Source organism: Python bivittatus, unplaced genomic scaffold (genome assembly GCF_059951505.1).
Source record: "Python bivittatus isolate LINGU-HERP-01145 unplaced genomic scaffold, Pbiv_v1 ctg000480_np1212, whole genome shotgun sequence".
In the NCBI taxonomy this organism is placed as follows: domain Eukaryota; kingdom Metazoa; phylum Chordata; class Lepidosauria; order Squamata; family Pythonidae; genus Python; species Python bivittatus.
In genome coordinates this window covers 73,611,325-73,627,629 of record NW_028277075.1, presented here as the reverse complement: position 1 = coordinate 73,627,629, position 16,305 = coordinate 73,611,325, and the positions used below count along the sequence as shown (strand labels likewise).

The window sequence follows — 16,305 nt, the reverse complement described above, 5'->3', positions numbered from 1 at the left end:
CAAGCAGACATCTTGGCAGCTTGTTTCTCCTCACCCAGATGACTTCAAAGATTTTTTGTACTTCTTTGTGGCCAACGTGAACAAACCAATGTGATTCACCCACCAAAAGTTCAGTCTAGGAACTCTTGTGGAAGCAATTATTGCAGCGTAGCAGTTGAGTGGCATCAACTTGATCTGAGTCCGTTGGTTTCTATCTACCTCAATCTGCTGGTTCCTTGCTAAAATAATCTGCTGCTTTCCTGCCATGCTTGTTTCTTCAACAGATGAGTACCTTTGTTCAAGTGCTTAGTAACCATATTGAGAAATCACAGTGTAAGGTTATGGGAGAGGTTTTCCAGGAGAAATGCTATGGAGAACTTAAATTGGTTTATATGTAAGCAGTGGACTCACTCTTGCAGATCTAGCTTCCACTCAGTTGCCGTTGTCCTCAGCAGTGAGATTATGCTACACCACTTCACTGTCTTAGTTTTTGATTCCAGACACGACAGAAAAACTGTGACTATTGGCTCGATCTGACCAATTGAGTTTGTAAGAAAAGTATGGGAATAGCTGTTCTTACTTCTGGCCCAAGGGGATGACATTCTTCACGAAATGAATGACAGAAATGTTGGTCACAAGAAAAAATATTATTTTGATCCTTCTCCAAAGTAGAAGTCTTCTTATGAAGTGCTGGGAAGCTAAAATGGTATAGAGCCATGTCAGAAACTCCCAAACTGCGTTAGAAAAGGAAAGAAAGGCAAACCAGTTATCCATCCAGTTCCTACAGGGCATCCTGCCTTGCAGGGCCAGGGTTAACACAAACGACCTAAGGAGTGGGACTCTTCCATATCCCTTTGGATTCTATGAGTATTTGTTTTCTCCTAGTGAAAACCCCTACGCTGGCCTAGTGGAGTCCTTACGTGCTGCCTGGTGGACAGGAAAGACACGGCCTATGGAGTATCGGGTGAAACAGCTGGAGGGCCTGTGTCACTTTCTGGAGGAAAGGCATGACGAAATCCAGCATGCCCTGTGTGCAGACCTACGCAAGGTGAGTGGGCCATCCAGCCAGAGCATCTGACAGCTCAGACCAAGGGACTTGCAGATCAAGGCCTTGCTTACCAGTTAATAGACATTGCACAGCTATTCCATTTTTCCCTTCACTGGATTTTCCATGAAAAAGTTATGAACAGGGAACAAGATTTTCTGAATTTAACAAGGTGGCAAGCAGCAGTTCTCAGCCTACAGAAAATCATTATGGAAACATAGTTGAGCTGCCTCCTAAAATGGTCAAGAGCACAGCCAAGTATTCATTATCTCAGAAAGGTGGGAAGAAAAAGCCTAAACTGATAAAGCCTTTGATTTCTTTGCATAGTAATCAGCTGGCTATATATGGTTTCATTTGTAGCTGAGCTTGTGAGTCTTCCGATTGATTAAGAGTTAATTATCTAGAGAACTAAACTTAGTGCCATGTCCAGGTGTAAAGCCCAAAGATTTCATTTCAAGAATCAGTTGGGATGATTGCATGATAAAGCACTACCAGGCAATGAATGAGACCCAAGATTTGCTCACTGAAGAGCTGCTGCATAGTTCACCTCTTGAAGCCAATATGGACATCACTGATGCATCTCATTTTATTTCTCTTCTCCACAGCCCTGCTTTGAAGCTGAGCTCTTGGAGATTCTCTTAGTCAGAAATGAACTGGCTGACACTCTTAACAACTTAAGCTGCTGGATGAAGGATGAATATGTGCACAAGAGCCTAGTAAGGAGTCAAACAGACTGGGAGGAGATGAAACAGAAAAGAACGGTTCTAGGTTGTATGGGGATGAAAGTCTAAAGGGTGTATTATCTCATCAAACTGAAGATGGACTTTCTATCTGTGCCCTTTCAAAACAGGTGGATGCTCATACTGGAAGGCAAGACTAACTTGTAGAGTATTAATTGCACACACACCTGATGTCCTTCCCATGGCATTTGAGAATGATGAGATCTGTAATCTAACATACCAGGATGCTGTCAGGTTACTGCAGCAACATTTTGGGGCAGCTTCCAAATGATGGTCTCTAGGGCCATACTTGCTGTGCCATTGGAGGAACAAGTTCCAGCTGCTTTTGTAGGATAACTTCTGCACTCCAATTTAGATTCATTAAAGTCACATTGGTTTAGAACAGCCTTTCCCAACCCATTGCCCTCCAAATAAAGCAAATTATAATCTTCATAGTTCCCAGTTATCTCTAGTTACTATTCCTAGTGTTTGCTTCCTAGTTGTGCTGCCAGCAATCTCATCTGTGCACAGTGCAAGAGAGATTAAAAGGTTTGAAGTGTTAGGTGTGAAAACATCCTTATGTTTTACATGCACATATCATCTAAGGCAAATGTGGCAACATGGAGCCTGATTTCAAAGCTCTCTGCAGGCTATTGATTCAAGCCTCTAGTAGGAATACTCTGTTCCAACCTACAATGTGGTGAGAGAAAGAAAAAGGGAAAGGGGTGTCAGAAAGCGGAAAACAAGGAAATCAGAAGAGAATGAATCACCCCTTTCATGCTTGGATTGGTCCTAACCTGAATGGTCTCTTTGGCCCTAACCTACAACTGACTTAGGGGGATTGACCTTCAAGAAAACATTTTTTAGAATCCCGTATCTGAGATAAAGGCTATAATATTCCTCCCTGATTCCCTCAGAGCCTTGTGGATTGTGTGCTAAGGCCAAACATTTTGGCATTTCCCCCCAATTTAGGTATTAAACTCACATGTGGCTGAATCATAATTGTAATATGGGTTTGGGGGAGGCTGGAGGTTTGAAGACCTGTAAGCCTAATGGGGGCTTAAGGCAGCCATTCCATTCCTTAACCATTTCCCCCAAGTATAACAATATATCTTTCACAATTCCTAGGACTTCTAATATTTTAGCCCACTCACTCCAATGAGATAGTCCACCATGCTTCCTGGAGAGCAAGCGCATATACTCTCTCTGTGTGTGTATGTATGAGCTCTCCAAACTGCAACAGAGTTGCCCACTCATAATCAATTATTCTGGAAGAGACCTTTTTATGTCAGAAATACCTGATGTAGATAGCAAGGAGGAATCTTGCTGAGATTAAACAACAAACTAACTAAACAAATCAAGAATACAGGACTGAGAATGGAAGCGCTCAGCATCAGCTTTTGAAAGTTTAGTGCTATTCAAGCCTTGCACTGCCTTTATCAAGAAAAGAGAGGATACACAATGCTAACTCATGTGTGCTAGAGCAAAGATTGGTCTCAAAGCAGACATCAAGGGGGTTATACTTTGTCGCTCTTAAAGTATTTCCACCCCTACAAAATCTTCTATGAATTTCCCTTTCTGCTTCACCATGTTGCTTTCGTGAATGTTTCTGGTTTTTCTATAGTTCACGAAGCTGGATCATGCCTTCATTCGCAAGGAGCCATTTGGTGTGGTGCTGATCATTGGATCTTTTAGCTACCCTCTCTATCTTACTCTGATACCCCTCTTGGGGGCCATTGCAGCTGGTAAGTGAGAAGTTATTTGCTAAGTCATTTTAGACATTGGATCTTCCAAGAGATCCAGGCATGTGGTGGATGTTTTTCTCTTGCAGATGTGTTAAATTGTTCTCTCCCCCCTATTAGGGAACTGTGTGATTCTCAAACCTTCAGAGCTGACCAGCTGCACTGAAAGGCTCCTGGCAGAAGCCCTGCCTTGTTATCTTGATCCAGTGAGTTCCTCAGCTGCAAGTTCACCCTGTTAAAAAATCAAAATGTAACTGAGGTTTTCTAATTTGCCTTTTCCTCTGTCATTTGCCTTGATTTCCTGGAAATTATAAGTGGGCAATTCCTTGGGCCTTTTCAGGAAGACCTCTGGATCTGAAGTAATCTCAAACTGTTTTCTGTTTTTTGAAGCTGAGTCAGATTAGTTCTGGCTTCCCCAGTTCATTTGAAATCCTTCCAAACCTGTATATTCCTTCGCATTGTGATGGTGGTAACCCTCTGAGGTTTACAACTGAAGCATCAACGTGCACTACTTTCCTTTTTCTTTATTTTCATTTTTTATGATAACTTTATTAAAATTTAAAAAACAGAAGGATAAAAAATAACGAGAAGTAATCATCAAGAAAAAGAATAGAAGAAAAGGAAGAATAAAGAATAAAGAGGAAGAAGGAAAGCGGAAATGCAGAAAAAGAAAGAAAAAGAAACAGAAATACAAAAAAAGAATAACTTCCAACTTCTTTTACAGCTTATTTACAGATATGTGGAGTCCTTGGGTTCTATGAGCTTGGTTCTTTTCTTGCAAACATTTCATTACCCGGCTAGGTAACATCTTCAGTGATAAGATGGGATGGGGTTTGCTCTCTATTTACATACTGTGGCCTGCCTTGCCAGTGCTGGTGGTGGTGGGGGTTTTGTTTTGCTCCTCTGTAGTTCCTTGTTTAGCATATGTTTACTGCTTGATTGTGTGCCTGGTGGTAACCTTTGCTTATCTGGGTGATGATTGCTGGTGAGGCAATCTTCTGCTCTTTTATCTCTCTTGAATAGTATGTAGATCCTGTTTATCTCTTTGTGTCTGTTAATTGCTGCCTTGTCTGAGTACCAAGCTTCCAAGAGTTCTCTTGAATTTTTGGATTTAGCTTGGTCTAAAATGCTGGCAGTTTCCCAGTTAAAACTATGGTTAAGTCTGTTCATGTGATGTGAGGTTAGGGAGTTTTCATCATGTCTTCTGACTGCTAGTTGGTGCTCGTGGATGTGCTCTGCCAGTCTTCTCCCTGTCTGTCCTAAATAGTGTTTGTTACAGTCCTTACACTGTATGTCGTAGATGACTCTGTTTTTTTCTTCTTGTGCTACTGGGTGTTTTGGTTTACTTAACATATTTTGGAGTGGAGTCCCTGGAGACTCCAACATACAACATAGTGAAAGAACTGACAAAACGTGGACACCTCACAGAGAACAGTGAATATTCTATCAAATCTTCACTACACTGCCTGCAGAAAATCAAAGATGTACACATAGATGAAGATGAAATTATGGTCTCATTTGATGTCACAGCACTCGTTACGTCCATAAACATAGCACTAGCAAAAGAATCCATATCAGCAATAGTGCACAACACACCCGACTTAACCAAATACACCCAGATTGAAATACCCAGAACCATGGACCTCATCAACCTCTGCCTCACCACCTATTTTCAGTTTGATGGACAAATATACCAAAAATCAGAGGCACACTCATGGGGTCATCACTGTCACGACTCATAGCAGAGATTGTAATGCAACCCCTAGAAGCTACAGCACTTCCTCACATACCTTCCTAAAGTATGGATCCAGTATGTAGATGACACCTTTGTTATAATAAAAAAGGAACAACTAGAAAAGACACATGAAACCATCAACAACATCTTCAAAGGAATAAAATTCACCAGAGAGGAAGAAAACAACACGCTACCCTTCCTGGATATCCTCATCAGCAGAGGAAACAACAGTAAATTAGAAAACCAAGTTTATCGGAAGACAACCCACAATAATCAAGTACACCATTACCAAAGTAACAACCCAACCTCCCACAAGAGGAGCTGTGTAAGAACATTATTCAAGCGAGCACAAACGCATTGCAGCAACCCAGAACAGCAGAAAAAGGAAAAAGACCACCTATACAACATCTTCCAACAAAAAGGATATCCATGCAACTTTATCAAAAAGTGCCTGACCACGCAACCTACTACAACACAACCAACACAAGCTATGAAAAGGATCATACTGCCATACATCAGAAACGTCTCAGAAACCACCAACAGACTATTACAACCACATGGCATCTCTGTACCACACAAACCATCAAAATCGCTCCAAAATATGTTAAGTAAACCAGAAGACCCAGTAGCACAAGAAGAAAAAACAGGGGGCATCTACAACATACAGTGTAAGGACTGTAACAAACACTATGTAGGACAGACAAGCAGAAGACTGGCAGAGCGCATCCATGAACAGCAGTCAGAAGACTTGGTGTAAACTCCCTAACCTCACAACACATGGACAGACTGAACCATACTTTTAACTGGGAAACTGCCAGCATTTTAGACCAAGCTAAATCCAAAAATTCAAGAGAACTCTTGGAAGCTTGGTGTTCAGACAAGGCAGCCATCAACAGGCACATAGAGATAAACAGGATCTACATACTTTTCAAAAGAGACAAAAGATCACAAGATTGCCTCACCAGCAATCATCACCCAGATAAGCAAAGGTTACCACCAGGCACACAATCAAACAGTAAACATATGCTAATCAAGGAACTATCAGAGGAGCACCCCCCCCCCCCCACCAGCACTGGCAAGGCATGCCACAGTATATAAATAGAGAGCAAACCCCATCCCATGTTATCACTGAAGGTGTTACCTAGCCAGGTACTGAAATGTTTGCAAGAAAAGAACCAAGCTCAGAGAACCCCAAAGAGTCCACAGTTGAACGCTGTGCTACACATATTTTCCTTATATTTACAGATATAAATAAACAGACATTGAAGTCTTACTCTAAGATTACAACTTAACCTCCATTTTTTCTATAATCTATTGATTTTGCTAATCATCAAATCCATACATCATAATTTCATTTTTTTCTGTTTCCCACAAAAAATCCAAAAGGGGCTTCCAATTACTGTTAAAATTAGTTAATGTCTCTTCCCTAATCAAAGCTGTCCATTTCACCATCTCAGCCACCTCCATCAACTTTGCCCTCCATTCTTCCATTGTAGGTAACAGCTTTCCACACTACTTTGCTTTTCCAGCCCCTCGATTTCAGTGAAGACTAAGAAGGCTGCCAAAGGGAAGCAGCCAGCTTGATGTGTCTCAGTTCTCTTTGTGGAGCCACATCAAAAGGGAAATGAGAGCTTACAGTGGGGTGATCAGTGTCAGTTCACTTTGGACGTAGGTTACGTGCTCTTTTTTCTCGTAAGATCCAAGTACAGTGTAAGGGACTGACTATATATTCTTGTTATTTTAAGGAAAAATTCTTTTGGGGAGAATGAGGCTAGGAGACCACTATGAATGTAAGACAATTCCACTGACACAGGAAGGCTGGACAGAAAAAAAATCATAGGTCCCCTATTACTGTATGCTCACTGAATCAAAAATGATCATCTCATTTTAAAATTGAAATACTGAAGGAAAATCTTAGTTTCCTTTCAGTTTAATGCAGCAGTTCCCTGCTCCCAGTTGCCCCCCAGAGGCTTTTTGCCCTGCACGTTTCAGAGACAGAAAACAGCACCCGTGTGATGTGCAGGCAGATTGAATGGATGTGAACTTCCCTTTCTGTTTTATAGCAAACCTTTGCCGTGGTGACAGCTGGTCCTGAAGAAACAGGAAAATTACTGGAAAATAAGTTTGATTATATCTTCTATACAGGTGATTTTCTTTTCCTGAATATTCTTTTCAGGTTATTCTTTCCTATAGTATTTCTTCTTAAATTGATAATTAATGTCTGCAGAACAATCTGTGTGGTAAGCCAATATCCAGCTATTGAAACTGAAAGGTTCAGGTAATTTATCTAAGATCATGCATTAGCACACACACAGACATCATCTGCAGTAGAATTTCTCTCTGTGGCTACTGCAATGCCTTTCTAGAAGACCAAATTGTTAATAATAGCAGCAGTTGGCCATGTGTCTTCGTTCAGTAGCTGTCTCACGTCTACTGCAGTGCAGCTGAGTTCGTGGCAAGTTAGTGGCAGCTTCCAGACTGCAGGTCTTGCCCACAAGTGGAGGAAAAGATGAGTTGTCACACTGAAAGTAGGAGAAAGGCTGCAAGAAGAAAGATTCTCAGTGAGTTAGGGAAATAATCCCAACAGTAACAGCAGTCCAAGAGTCGAGAACCAGCTTGGTCTAGTGGTTAAAGCTCCAGGCTAGAATCCCAGAGACTGTGAGTCCTTCATGAAAGGTGGCTGGGTGATTTTGGGCCAGTCCCGCTCTCTCAGCCCAACTCAGCTTACAGGGTTATTGGGTGTGGAAAATCGGAGGAGGAAAGAGTACTACGCTTGTTTGCCACCTTGAGTTATTTATAAAAAAGAATAAAAAGGCGAGATTAAAAAAATCTAAAAAAAAAAAGACTTGGATAGCTGGAGATGTAATACACCTGGACATCCCTATACTTTCACAATTTTGCATAAATAATTATTCTTTGTTACTTTTTTGAATTATTTCTTTTTGAATCTTACAATGCAGTATTGATTTATTTTTTTTACCAAGACATCATAGGAATTTGTGTAGCTTTCAAGTTTATGTAATTCAAATTTTTGTAGCTGTCAATACATTAAATATTTGTAAATCACTGTTTTTCCCCCTATCCCACAACACTGATCTTTAGTAAAATAGGATATCACAGGCTGTCATGTTTTGACCTTTTTTAAAATATAAGTATCTTCCAAATTCTTTGTAGATCTGAAAATATATTTTACATTACATACATAGTGTTGCCTTGAGAACTATTCCTAACATTCAGTGGATGTTTTATAAACAACCTGTGTGGAATTTTGCTGATCTGCATGGAGGAATGTTAGACAAAAAACAACACAGGTGTCTTCTGAACACACAATTGTGGCCCCTGATGCTGGATGGGAGGTGTGGGTGTCTGTATATCTCTCTTGACCCAAATTTTGCCATACCTCTACAGGGAATAGCCATGTAGGAAAGACCATCATGACTGCTGCAGCAAAACATCTGACACCTTTGACTCTGGAGCTGGGGGGTAAAAATCCCTGTTACGTGGATCACTGCTGCAATTTCCAGAATGCGGCCAACCGAATTGTATGGGGAAAGTTCCTCAATGCTGGACAGACATGCGTTGTACCAGATTATGTCATCTGTACAGCTGAAACACAGGAGAAGTTAATACCTTGCCTGCGCCAAGCTATCCGTGAATTCTATGGCCCTGATCCCAAGGAGTCCCCTGATTTTGGCCGCGTGGTGAATCACAAGCAGTTCCAGCGTGTCCGAGATTTGCTGAAATGTGGCCGGGTTGCCATTGGTGGAGAGACCGATGAGTGTGACCGTTACATTGGTGAGTATGTAGCTTGGGGCAGAGGGAAGAGTAAGGGGAAAAGGTTGGAGCTTGGGAAAGATGGGAAGACATTTTATGATTATTATCTAGTAAGCTTTTGGAGAAAATCTATGTGGTCACTAGGAGTCAAAAACAACTTGATGGCACATAATCAATCAATTAGTCAATTAATCAAGCTTGTTAAAAAGTGCATGGTGAGTAGGTATAGGGATGAAATCAGGCTTCAGGTTGGTGCTGAACAAACGTGTTGGACTTTAACTCTCATTGATTGACAGATTTTGTGTGGGATTTTGAAAGTTGTAGTCCCACAATCTGGCAAGTGTCAGATTGGGAAAATGTTTTAGACAGAGCAAGAAGACAGGTATGTTTTCCTGGGTTTGCGTATTGGAAGTGTAGTGCTGGGGAAAACTAAAGCTCTGGTTAAATTGGACAATCAAGTTATGAGAGATAAGCAGAGCAGGTCTTGATGTGATCTTTTGCCATTACAGCTCCCACAGTGCTGGTGGATGTGAAGGCATGGGAGCCCATCATGCAGGAGGAGGTTTTTGGGCCCATCCTGCCCATTTTCACTGTGAAGGATTTGGAGGAGGCCATCCAGTTCATCAACTGCAGAGAACGCCCATTAGCTGCCTATGCCTTCTCCTGTGATTGCAAGGTATATTGTTTACGTTACAGCATACTGTATCTGGGAGAATCTGGATTATTTCCCATCAGCCTATCCATGATGGCTAAAAGAAAGGAGACTTGCACTATTTTCAAATTGTGCTTAGTGGTAAGCTGTGATGAACCAACATGGCAGCAGTTCTTGGCCCACTGGTAATACAGTTTGGGCGATAGATAACTGACTTATCCACACCTCCACAGTGCAAAGGAAACTACATTAACAGTACTATTTTTAAGGTTCTGTCTTCAAAGCAGAGCCTCCCTCTCATCCCCAGCCCGCTGCTCAGGAGGCCGCAATTGCTCTAAGCTGTTCTGGTACGACAGTGGTCTTTCCCCTTCTATTGCATCAGAAGAGCTCCCAGGCAGACATACTAGGGCACAAATGTGGGTCTTCTAGGAGATCAGTACTCCCATTGGTGCACCAAAATCAGTTGTGAGACTCTGAACCCCTTGTTCTTGGGGCAGGAGCCTCTGCTTGTGGCCAAATTAAGGAGAAGCAAGTATCTACACTGAAAGTCCAGTAGCCAAGGAGGGCAAAATTAAGCAAACGATAAAAATGAGACCTTGAACACCAACGATGTCCCACCACATCTTCAGGAGAGCAAGTGGTGGTGATACTGTTTGAGGGCAGCAATATTGCTGGCCTTGTTGAGCTGCTGTCCTTCCTCCCGTCTCAAATGTCCTTCCAGGAGCCTGCTGGGTCTCTACACCCTGCCCTACCTTGCAGCCGGTGCAGCCATTTGGTAACTAGTTCTGTCCCAATTGTCTCCCAGGGAGCTCCACTCCATCCCTGGTCTGGGAGAAAGAGAGGCTCCCACAACCTGTGCTGTCCTTTGGGCAAAGAAAAACTGGGAAAAAATGAAATAATTTCTCTACTATGCCCCCCTGACCTTGTAGCATAAGAGTATGTGGCTACTTATTTCAGCCCATCCCTCTTCTTTTGGAGAGAAATCAATCTTTCAAGTGACAATCGAACTTTACTTTTTAAAAGCTAGGATATGTGGAGCCCAGTTTACAAACATGCACAACGTCCTCTTGACTGACCAGAAGATTGTGGTTGTCTGCTATAATTAGTGATCTTGGGGGAGAGACAGCTTTCAGGTTACACATCAGCTCCCAAGAAATTAGTAGAGAGAAGAATAAATCTTCAACTTGTCTCAAATTACACCGAATGTCCTAACTTTACAGAGAAATAGGAAGAAGAGAGAACAAGATTTCTGACACGGAGAGAAAAAAGGCATTGAAACAACTTCTTGGAGGTCATTTCAGCTCTTTATCAGAGTTACTGGGGAGATGGCACCCTCCATTTCCCCCCCAATTCAGGCACTGAAATTTCTTGCCTGTGCCCCAGAGTTCTGCCATTGCTTTTTAAAACGACAACCTTTCTCTTTACCTGGGACGAGAAGAGTTGAGGGAAACTTCTGAGTGTTTTCTGTAAAGCCCTTGCTTGGGAGAGGGTATTGATTATTTTACATAAGCTTGTCCTCTTTATTCCCACTCATTGCTCTTGGCTCTGTATGTCGTGAGCATGGGGGTAGAAAACAGGGGGTCCAAACAGGTTCATTTGCGTTTTCAAACTCTCAGCTAGTATACTATAATTCATAGAGAAATTATTTTTTATTTTTCTTTCCAGTAGCCTTTTAGGAAATGGCTAATTGGCCACGCTTACAATATCAGACATTCTGTGAGCGTGCCAGTGACACATTTTCACTATTCCAAATGTTGATAGTGGCACAAAGGCTAAAGACTTTTGTTTGTTCAGGTAGTCCTCAACTGAATGGTTGTTAAACAAATGAACATAAATCGTATCATGTTCCTTATTATTATAGAGCTGGGACTTGATAAAACTCATGTTTGGAAGATTAAGGACAGGACTCCTAATACTCTTCTACTGTTTTTCTCTTTATAGATTGTGAACCGTGTACTTGATTGTGTTAGCAGTGGCGGCTTTTGTGGCAATGATACCATCACACAGGCAACCTTGGTTACCCTACCACTTGGTGGCATTGGTATGATTAGCCTTTTATCTCCTGTGCTATTTCCATTTCTCACCTCCATCCTTACCCTTCGCTTCCAACCTGAAAGTTCTCCCTCTTGATGATGTTTTTCATCAAACTAAAGACAAAGACATGAAAAGTCCTTTTTTTTTTTTTTTTTTTACTATTTCCAGCATATTTCCAGATTAAACCAAATGCAGTCACATAATAAACACCCCACTGTTTATAAACTAGATGGTCATTTATAAACAAATGAGAGGGCGGGAAATCTCCCGGTGTACATTACACTGTTCAGCAGGAGTCAGGGGAGGAGGCTCACTATTTTTAATTTTCTAAGTGGTACTAACATGATCCAAATGTTTTCGGAAGGAGAAACAGCTCTGGTTCAACAGGCCCGGTCACGGACTGCGCTAAAAGCAGCTTAACATGCTGTGTAAATCAAGATTATTGCATTTTGACTAAAAAACATGGTTAAACTGAAGAGATACACAGATTTCAGTTTCAGTTCCATACGTTTATTTGCAAAATTAGGTTTTAGCAAATTTCATTTAAAATTACAGCAATCCATATCAGTTCAGTCCATCCCCTCTAGTATTTGCCACGCTATTTGTCAACATTTGCCTCCATATCTTTCTTGCAGCCATTGCGAACAATGCAACTTGATTAGTTCCATATTCATTTTCACCAGACAACAAAAAATAGATTTTTTCTAGATTACTCTGAGTCAATTGATTTAGCAAAGGTGTAATAAATCTAGATCTTGGACCTTGGAATAATCTGCAATGTAATAGATAATGAGTCAGATCTTCCACCTGTGAGGTATTCTAAATACAGAAACGGTGTGTAGTTGGTAACCCTCTCTATCTTCCATCTAAATAGGCTGTTGGCATTGTTTGAAAATGAAGTTCTTTAAAAGCTTTTCTCAGGGACTGGGGTATGGATTACTGTAAGGAATATGACATTCCGTGCCAATTTTTAAGAAGACGATACCACTTGGCCAACTTAAGCCTGCACACCTGATCTCTATCCTGTCTAAAATCTTTAAAAAAATAAATAGTCCCTCAATAATGTATGACAGCTTGTCTGGTTAAACAGTTGCTGATCTAGGGGAAATTGAAAAAATAGTTTTTGACACAGAATCACCCATCTGTTGCTATTAAAATTTTCATAGAGGCATTTTTTGGCCAGATGATTATTGGGCATAAGAACTAATTTCCTATAATACAGGATTATAGCCTTCTTTACTTGTATATTAATCGATGGGAGGCCGACTTCTAATCTCAACATTGCCGCTGTTATACATGAAGGTAAGGCTAGGATTGATCTCAGAAATTTATTCTGGGCCACTTCTAATTCTTCTAATTTACTAAACCCCCAATTGGGGCTCCATATATCAACTGTGATATTGTTTTCCCCTGGAAGATCATAAGTGCAGGTTGATCTAAGCGTCCTCCTTTTGAATAGAAGAAGGAACATATAGCCCTCATAGATCTCATAGCTGTTATTCTTGTTGATGCTATATGTGAGTCCCAAGACAATGTTTCAGTAAACTGCATGCCCAAATACTTAAACGACCTCACTTGTTCTATCTCCTTACCGCCTAGAGTCCATCTATGTCTCTTTGGGCTTTTGGCAAATAGTACTACTTTGGTTTTAGAATAATGTATCTGCAAGTGGTCTTTCTTACAATACATGCCAAATTCTGTCAGAATTCTTCTCGTTCCAATTAATGTTGTCGACATAAGTACCATATCATCTGCATACAGTAATATAGGGACCTTTCTCCTTCCAATGGATGGAGCATGGAAAGAAGGGTTATTTAACTCTTCTACAATATTGTTTATATAAAAGTTAAAAAGGAAAGGGGTCAGTAGAAAGCTCTGGCTGATACCTTTTAAGGTTCTAATCTGCTTTGTTAAGGAACCACTCTGATTTATCCTTATTTGTATGTAAGTGTCTTCATATAATATATATATTAAATAAAGTAATCTTCTATCTATATTAGTAACTAAAATCTTCTCCCGTAGTTTCCCTCTACTTATTGTGTGAATGCTGCATACAGGCATTTTGAGGGTCCATTCACTGATTTCTGGATCAGGTGTTGTAAAATGAAATATTGATCTGTACTACTATGTCCCTTTCTAAAACCTTCTTCTGCTACAGTTACAGGGGGCCATTTTGGGGATTTTTAAAATATATCAATACCCATTAGCTGTTGGTTTGATATACTAGTATCCTCAAATTTATTTTTAAAATAAGTTATCAAATCTTCCGGTGTAATCTGAGCTTCTATCATTATTTTTATTTCTCTCTGGCCTTGGGAAACTAGTTCCCAGAATTTCGTATCGTTATTTTGCATACATGACAGTCTTAGTTCTTGCCACTGTGTTTTATAATCATCTTGTTTACTCCTCCAAATCAACGTTTGATATTTTCGGCGTTTATCCCTCACTGCCTCTACCCTATTGAATGATTTATCCTTCTTAATTTGTCTGATAAGTCTGGCTAATTCCTTTCTTTCACGTCTACATTCATGATTAAACCACGAAATTCTGGTTTTATCCATTTTCCTTTGCCATGTTTTACACACCAGTGGTTTAAGGTTGCCAGCCACCTCCTCATCTATGCTATTTGCATTTCCGGTATTTTGAATAAGCGTCAGCCTCTGTTGTAACATTGTTGGGCTGTATAATATTCATCTTAGAACTTCGGCCAAGGGGAGTGTCCACTTCAATTGTTTCTGATTTTGTATAGAACTGCCTATACTATGGTTCTCTTGTGCTACATTATTTCCACAAACCCACATTAAATCCAGGCCGATTGGTAAATGATCCCTCTCAGGTCTATCTATAATATTAAAACACTGTACTAATGGGATCAATGAGGGTGATATAAACAGATAATCAACAACAGCTCCCCCTCTGTGACTGACTGATGTATATGAGCCCCCGGATTGATCCCATTGTGATCCATGTAAACTGACTGTTTGTAATTTATACATCCGTTTGAGTAGTTCTAAACCATGCTTATTCTGAGTCTTATCATATGACATATGATATCATATGACGTAGGGCCCAGGGGGAAGATGGCCTCCATTTCAAATAGGCCTTTATCTTTCAAGTTCAATATTTCCAAACCTGGGCCAATTCTAGCGTTAAAATCCCCACAAATAATTCAATCTACCATTGTGGAATACTGTAACATATCAACTAAAGACTGTTCCAGTATATCCCATTTAGCCTGTTGTCTGGGTGGGGCATAAATGTTAACACATATTAACGTTCTCCCTTTAAATTTCAGCCTCAGTATTTGGATTTCATCTATATCATAATTTCCAAGATTTATTTCTTCTATTCTCACAACCAGATATACTGCAATTAGGCTCATTAAACCCCCTTTAAACGCGGATTTAATTTCTGTTCAAGTTTTAGATATCATGATAAGCAAAAAACACGTGTCTCATTTTACTGGGGATTAAGGCAGTTGTAGTTCAACAATCATGAAACACAGCAGGCCTGCAAATTATTATCCAACCAAGCTTTGCTTGTCATTATTAGATTCTCTTCTTTAGTCCCTTCTTTAAGAGTAGTTCTGCAGAGTCCACTGAATATAAAACCTTTCGTAGTGAGCACTATGAGGAGAGTGCTTTTTAAGGGCAGCTATTGTCCAGTCTGATGAAAAAGAATAAATAGCATGGCCTGCGCAGGTTGTGATGTCAGCTGAAAGATGGCAAGTAGCAGATTTGACCTGAACTTCTTCTTTTTTTTTTAATATTGCAGGACTCAGTGGATTTGGCAAGTACCACGGCAAGTTTACTTTCGACACATTTTCTCACTTTCGTGGCTGTCTTTTGCGCTGCATGGGCCTGGAGACAATCAACAAAGTGCGCTACCCCCCATACAACGATCATAAGTTGCAGCTAGCGATCTCTGCTTCGGAGATCAAGCGCAGAGGCATGTGCAGTTTGCTGTGAGGCCTGGAATCACATCACTTGCGTTCTTAAGGAATCCGGCCAAGACTTTTGCTGTAGTTGAGAGGCTTTTCCCTTCATCAGCTGGTCCTGGAATTTTGCCTCATCATCTGCAGAGACCCTTGAAAACACTCTCTCTTCTGATGAACTTTGTTTTCACCATCTTTGCTCCTTATATTGTTTCTTTATCCTCTATCAGCTTATATAAATTCAACATTTAGTATGGTTAGAAAACATAGATGATACCCTTCAAGTCTCTTTGGATGGTTGTAGGGTATAGAACCTATCCTCAATCCCAGTGATGACTAATTATACAATTAGTTAAAGTTTCACCTTCATTGGAACACATAAAGCCAATTCTGCTTTAAAAGCTACAAGAATCAGATTCTTTTTTAAAAATGGACAAGTACACCTCCAGTTTACAGTGGAGCAATCATCCTGATTAATATATTTGTAGAATAAAAATAGCAACCCTGATGGTCTCCGTAAAGTGGATCCATTAAACAATTTAATTCCCAAAGAAATTCACAGCTGAACTAATGCAGATTGTATAACGTAAAGATCCTCTGTTGAGAATGCATTTTTATATTGTGATGCTCTAAAGCTCAGACATGCCCCCTTTAATTATATTGCTTTCAAGATCCTTGCCCACAGTTAGAG

General features: G+C 40.5%; 1 protein-coding gene across 1 annotated transcript; it reads left to right on the top strand.

Moving 5' to 3' along the window:
- The first annotated feature begins 850 nt into the window (after window positions 1-850).
- LOC148215045 (aldehyde dehydrogenase family 3 member B1-like) lies at window positions 851-15,648 on the top strand. The gene is made up of 9 exons (XM_088145165.1): window positions 851-1,027; window positions 1,630-1,740; window positions 3,368-3,488; window positions 3,606-3,691; window positions 7,284-7,365; window positions 8,629-9,015; window positions 9,504-9,670; window positions 11,588-11,687; window positions 15,455-15,648. The coding sequence occupies exons 1-9, from the start codon at window positions 932-934 to the stop codon at window positions 15,646-15,648; spliced, it is 1,344 nt and encodes a 447-aa protein (XP_088001291.1). The 5' UTR covers window positions 851-931.
- The last annotated feature ends 657 nt before the right edge of the window (window positions 15,649-16,305 follow it).

Coding starts and splice junctions, on each gene's coding strand:
- LOC148215045 (XM_088145165.1), top strand. CDS start 932: ATGGAGTATCGGGTGAAACAGCTGGAGGGCCTGTGTCACTTTCTGGAG. Junction 7,366..8,628: donor TGATTATATCTTCTATACAG/GTGATTTTCTTT, acceptor ATACCTCTACAG/GGAATAGCCATGTAGGAAAG. Junction 9,671..11,587: donor CCTTCTCCTGTGATTGCAAG/GTATATTGTTTA, acceptor TTCTCTTTATAG/ATTGTGAACCGTGTACTTGA.